The 6,000-nt window shown below is 48.7% G+C and overlaps 1 protein-coding gene across 4 annotated transcripts in view; it reads left to right on the top strand.

Moving 5' to 3' along the window:
- Positions 1-1,862: 1,862 nt before the first annotated feature.
- ERICH1 (glutamate rich 1) overlaps positions 1,863-6,000 on the top strand; it is a 95,833-nt gene continuing 91,695 nt past the window's right edge. For all 4 annotated transcript variants that reach the window (XR_006182400.1, XR_006182399.1, XM_042891703.1 and 1 more), the window contains exon 1: positions 1,863-1,951. Coding sequence is in view for 2 of the 4 variants with exons in the window: in XM_042891703.1 (XP_042747637.1) it covers positions 1,930-1,951 (22 nt within the window). In the remaining 2 variants the exon portion in view is untranslated. The remainder of the gene's footprint in view (positions 1,952-6,000) is intronic.

Here is a 6,000-nt window from a genome sequence, read left to right as displayed (position 1 = left end):
TCCTTAAAGCCAGCACACTTGTTCAGTGAGAGCTTACTTTACATTTTTGAACTGACTAGAAATAATTATTAGCTGGTCACAATGGACTTCCACGCGTGTAATTTCTGTCTTGGCTTGGCAGCTTGTGACAGCCCAGCATAGCCCACAGCATCACTGCTGATACTGACGAGCCTTTCCCCCACACTGACACAAACTCCTGCTCAGCACTGGGGAACCAGCACCCATGTGGGAGCCTTGGGCTCATCTGTGCAGCTCGGTCTGTTGCACAGACTGCGCAGATTCTCCCAGCACCTCCGCTGGGCAGGCTGCCTATTGAGGGCTCCTTTGCAGCCCTTAGGGTTTTGCTTTAAGCATATCTTCACTTTGTACCAGAGAAACTTAAAAATTGCACAAGGACTTCAAATTCTAAAAAGTTAACAAAGAGCAATCTATGCCCAGCACTGCTTTCAGGGCATGTAGCTAAGTGTATAGCCAGATATTAATACCACTAATAGCACTAAAATGAAAAGCTAAAAATAATCTATAACAGAACCAACGAATTTATTTGACAGTCACAGTTTTCACTTCACATTTAACTGAACGGCAGCACAATACGTGCATTATTTAACTTCAGGATATTATGTTGGATCACACAGGGTCTGACTGCAGCACCCAGAATTAACTCTCCAATGCTTAATAACATCGTAATTCATAAAACCATTGTACACGCTCGGAATTCATTTTAACCACATAGTGAACGTCTTGAAAAGACACGAAATGAGTCGGGGGGGACGAGGAGCGGAAGGCACGGCGGCAGCGCGTTAAATACAAATGCTAACAGCCGGCCAGCCTTGTAAGAAAAGCCGCACGCAGTGATATTAAAGCTTGTAACGCCGAAAGAAAATTCTTCGCGAGGTTCATTTAGAAACGGGGTTTTTTTTAGAAAACGGGATTGCTGCAGAGCTGAAAGCGCGGCGGTACAAAAGTTTCACTCTTCCTTCTTTTACCTATTTCTTCCGACACCACGCAGAGACAGAAGCGAAGCCGAGCGCAGGTGCGGCAGCACAGCACCCCGGGTCCACTCGCGTTACGGAACATCACCTGCCCGGCACGACAGCCACTTTTCCACAGCGGCCCCGCGCCAGCCGTTCCCTCCCGCGCCGCCCCCCGAGCCGCAGCGCGCGGCGCTCAGCTCGCAGCCGAGCACACGCCGCAGCTCCGCTGCCCGCGGCCGCCGCTGCCCGCGGTTCTTGCAGCGGCCCAAACGGGGCACCTCGGGCTCGTCGCCGAGGACGCCGAGCCGCTGGAAGTTCGGCAAGTCGAGGCCGCGGCACTTCGATACCTCTGCCAGAAGTGGGGCACGGCCGCCCGAACCGGGCTGCGGGCGGGACGGAGCCCGCCGGCGTCTCCTCATGGGTCGCGCGCTGCCCGCACCCCCGTCCTGCCGACGGCCGCCGAGCGCCCGGCCCCGCGCCTTACCTCCCGCCCGACGCCCCCCGGCCCCGAGTGCAGCGCCCGGACCCCGCGGTGCCGTCGCCCCCTTCCCTCAGTCAGCGGCGCCCCGACGGCGGCCCCCGCCGCCCACCTACCTTTCTCAGCGCTGACATTCTAGTGCATTATTCACCGGGCAGGTGCGGGCTGGGCGCGGCGGCGCCGCCGGCTCAGGGTCGGGGAGAGCGCGGCCGGCAGCGGCAGCAGCGCCCTACGCCCAGCATCCCGCCGCCGCGCGCGCCCCCGGCGGCTCTGCGCGGCCGCGCGCCCCCTACCGGAGCCGGCAGACGGTGCAGGGAAGGGGGGGAGGGAGGGGCCACGAGAGGAGGGCACGCCCCCCGCCGCCGTGCCAGCCAATGGAGAGACCCCGAGCTCTTGACGGACGGGTGCGGCGGGGAACAGGAAGGAGGACGGGCGCGGGCCGGCTGACTGTGCGGTTAGGTCGGGCCGTGCTGGGCCATGGCGCTCAGCAGGAAGGAAGGTGAGGCTGCGGCAGGTGAGGCGAGCGGGGCGGCCTCGGCGGCGGTCGCCCAACGCGCTGGGCGGCGCTCTGGCGGTCTCTCGCCTCCGCCCTGCTCGCGGCGGGGCTCGGCCGTCCTCCTGCCCTGACTCGTCCCGGACCGCTGGGGCTGAGCGGGGTGGCAGGCGGTGGCAGGTCGGTGTCCGCGCCCGCCCCGAGTCTCGCGCTGCGCTCGCTGACCGCCGTTCCCCGTAGCGCCGGGCTGCTATGGAGACGTGACTTGGTTCGGTTCGTTCGGCGTTTGAGGGTGTGAGACCGCACCTCGCTCTGGAAGAATGCGGTTATAAACATCGGTGTTTGGTAAAGTGCTGTGCTGGTTGTTGTACGGTACGGCTGAGCGCTGGGCCATCTGAGTTCGTACCGTCTGTAGTGGCCGTGTGAGCGACTCGTAAGTTTTCACACAGTCCCAGACCCGACTCTCACCTGATTGATGGAGTGCGAGGTCGGTGGCAGCTCTGAAGGAGGTACGAAAGCAGAGCAGAGCTCTCTCTTGGTTCGAGATACAGCTCCATCCCATAGCCTGCGGAGCGATCACTGTGTATGCAGCATGCCTTCTGATAGGGCAAGGCAGGAGGACAGATGAGTGTTTTGAGAGAGAAGGTTAGCCAGTGGGGAAAAGAGTTTTCGTTAGTAAACGTGGGACTCTGGGGCCGAGAGGAAGGAGAGCAGGTTTTGTCCAGGGGGTGTTGGGGCCCCAGCCCTGCAGATGCCCACGGTCAGGCTGGATGGGGCTGTGAGCACCTGACCTGGCTGTGGTGTCCCTGTTCACCTCGGGGTTGCACTGAATGGCCTTTAAAGGTTCTTTCCAGACAACTCTGTGAAGTTCTAACTGACCCCAGCTCTGTTAAACCAGAGATCAAATAGAAAAACACTCCTTTCTGTAAGGTGGAAGAAAAAGCTACGGTGATCTTGCTTGAGTTATAGTTTATACCCTTTAACAATAGAAGCCACTCATGTGCCTCTCTAAGCAGTGGTGGTTTGAAATTGGACAGAAAATCCAGCAAAGAATAGAAGGCTGATAGCATGCAATGCGTGCACCTGGGTTGAAATAAAAAAGTTGGAAGAGTCTGCAGCTTCATCCGAGCTGGCACTGCTGCTGATGGCAATAAGTAGAAGATACTGAAGATTGTTGTTTGGTTTTGTCCGAATTAGAAATGAACACTGGAGTTTTTAATTTTGCTTTGAACTTGGCCAAAAGATAGAATAAAAAGACTGGTCATCAGCTTGTTTGGGTCAGTTGTCACTGGAAAGGATCAAAGTAACTTGTAGTAAACCAGCAGTGCTTATAGGCAGAGATCTACTTGGGAATGGGCTGGGAAAGTACAGTTCTCATTATTGTGGTGTTTGCATGTGTAGTTTTTCTTGTTTTCAGTTGCATATATATATCAATGATACATAGCAGAGCTAGGTTCACTGAGCAGTTCTCATTCGATGTGTTATTGGCAGAATGATTATCCACAGCGGACAACATATTTCATTGCTGTTAATTATTAGTTGCTTCTTCAGAGCCATATTAATCACATTAATTAATCATATTAATCAATTAAAGCTTGTGTGGTTCCAAGATAAAGCTTCCATACAGGCTGACACGGTGGTGGCCTGGTAGGGGGTAAGCAGTGAGGTGCTGGTATTGCTGCCTTGCACATCACTGACCTTCATTGCTAGTAAGTGCTACCAAGCCATGTGAAGGATGATCCAGTGCTACTACGGGCTTCCTGTTTGGGGGGGTTATACTGGAAATGTGGTGACTGATAGCCAACACCTCCACTAACAAAAACATTTTAAACAGAGAGTATTGCGCTGCAGAGTGCTATTTCAGTGTTTTTGTGGTGAAATTTAGGTTTTGGGCAGAAAGCTCCTACTTGTATGAAGGTTGGAAGGAAACTGTAGTTCTTAAGTTGTTGTTTTTTCCTTTTGATTTTAATGGCTATATTATGTACATGTACTTGATCCTTGCATCATTTTTTTTTCTATTTGCTAATTAAGAGCAACTCTCCTTACAGATCTTAATGGGGTTATTTTTTAATCTATGTAATTTTTCTGAAAACCCTGTGAGGATTTTTTTTTTTTTTTTTTTAAAGGATAAGTCACTTTTCTTTAGGGTGTCTTTTAATAGGTTTTTATGAATAAATGTGATCTAGAAATGGAGTTTGATGTCTGGCAAGGGCTGTCTGTGCTCTACAGAAGGTATATTGACTGTGTGGTTTTGTGTTTTGGTTGGCTTATAGAATTTGGTTTTTGTGGTGCTTTGTTTGCTTATTTGTTGATGGGCTTTTTTGTTGTTTTTTGCTTTGGTGGTTTTTGGTTTTTTGTTTGTTTGGTTGTTTTTTTTTTTTTTTTTTTTTTTTTTGTAGGGGCAGGAAAGGTGTCTTTTTTCTTGGGCAGCTCTCAATGCATCTTGCAGTCAGTGACCAAAGATTTATTATGGCTGATAGTGATCTAAACTTTATTTGAGAAAGTGGGTTTGTTTATTTGGATAGCAGCTAAATAAATTGGTGATAGCAATGTTTTCTGTGATTAAATGTAGGGGCTGCACTAGAATAAGCACGGTTGAATCTGCCATTAAAACTTATTAGGGTTTGGAGGAAATAAATTGTAGGCTGCTGTTGCTGAGTTCAGCTTTGAGCCTGAGTGAGTAATGTAGCCAGAGAAGGAGGCTGACATGGTAGGAACAAAGAAGCAGATGTGGTAGATCCACCAGCCTTGTATTTAGGAAGTCTGTGAGGGTAACACATGCAGATAACTGAATGTGATGTTTCTGATGTAACGCGGCCTTTAGGGTTCTTAGCAGTGGAAGGGGGGGTGTTGGGTGTATTGAGATTAGGGTTCTTGGGCTTTTTTTTTTTTTTTTTTTTTCATGGAGAAATTCTTGAAGATCTACCAGGCTATTTGCAGTGGGCAGTATTTGATTTCTTATAGAATCATAAAATGGTTTGCGTTGGAAGGGGGACACCTCCTTCTAGACCAGGTTGCTCACAGCCCCTTTATGCTTTTGGTTGTCTCTAGTTCAAAAGGATTCCAAAGAAAATAGCCAACGAGTGTCTAGAAACTTGCACTTCTATGGCTTGCCTAATGATTTGTATTATAGTGCCCTTACAACTACTTGAAAGAAAGGAAAATCTGTCATTGTAGCTCCATAATGATGGGCTATTTGACATGATATTGATTTTGTTGTTAAATGCACGTGGGAACATCTGTAGCAATTGCTGGATATTATGCAGCAATCAAATACTCAAGTCACAGCTGAGTGTGATGTATTTTCTCCCTGAGGAAGGCTAGATGGGCATGCAGTTGTTTATATTCTATATATTCTATATGCTCAGTGATACTGCTGGCAGTTTCAAGGTTTTAAGACGTGTATTCTGAAATTCATTTCAGTTTCTTTCAAGTGGAGAGAGCAAGTTCTTTTTAAAATTGTTTTTTTCTTTTTTTTCATCAGTAACCTGTAGCCCAAATTGCTTTTTTCACTTGTTTAACTGTTCTTAGAGCAGTGCTTCGAGCAGCTGAGTTACAGTTTGTTTTCCATGCTACCTGCAGCACACAGCAGAGGATCACCCAATACCAGCAGTGTTTCTAAGTTAGAATAGAAAAAGACCCTCCAAGACGTAGCAAAAACCTTACTGTAGTTGCTCAAAGGAAAAAGGCTACTACTTGAACTCTAGCTTGCATGTATATGCTTGAGTTTGCTCCTCTCAGGCCATATAATCTTTGCATTCCCTGAAGCAGGAAGAAGTTTCTAGGTTAAAGTAAGGCTTGAACTTTCTGAAGTTTGGGCAGTTTACACAGCCAGTGTTTGTAGGATTTTGGTGACCAGTGATGTTTGAAGTGCACAGCTTGTGGAGCTTTGCTGAGGTTGGTTACTTTTTTTTCCTTCTTCACCACCCCTTCAACTCTCATCTCAATAAATAAATAATTACACTTGGACCAACTTAAAGTAGCAAGAATGATTAATTTTATTAATTTTAATTATCAAACTTGTTCTTCTTTATAAGGACAGGTGTGAGACCTTT

The sequence above is a fragment of the Lagopus leucura genome, unplaced genomic scaffold (genome assembly GCF_019238085.1).
Source record: "Lagopus leucura isolate 7727_CA_CO unplaced genomic scaffold, USGS_WTPT01 Super-Scaffold_73, whole genome shotgun sequence".
NCBI lineage: Eukaryota > Metazoa > Chordata > Aves > Galliformes > Phasianidae > Lagopus > Lagopus leucura.
The sequence above is the reverse complement of the archived record's forward strand: the minus strand, read 5'-3'. Positions and strand labels throughout refer to the sequence as shown.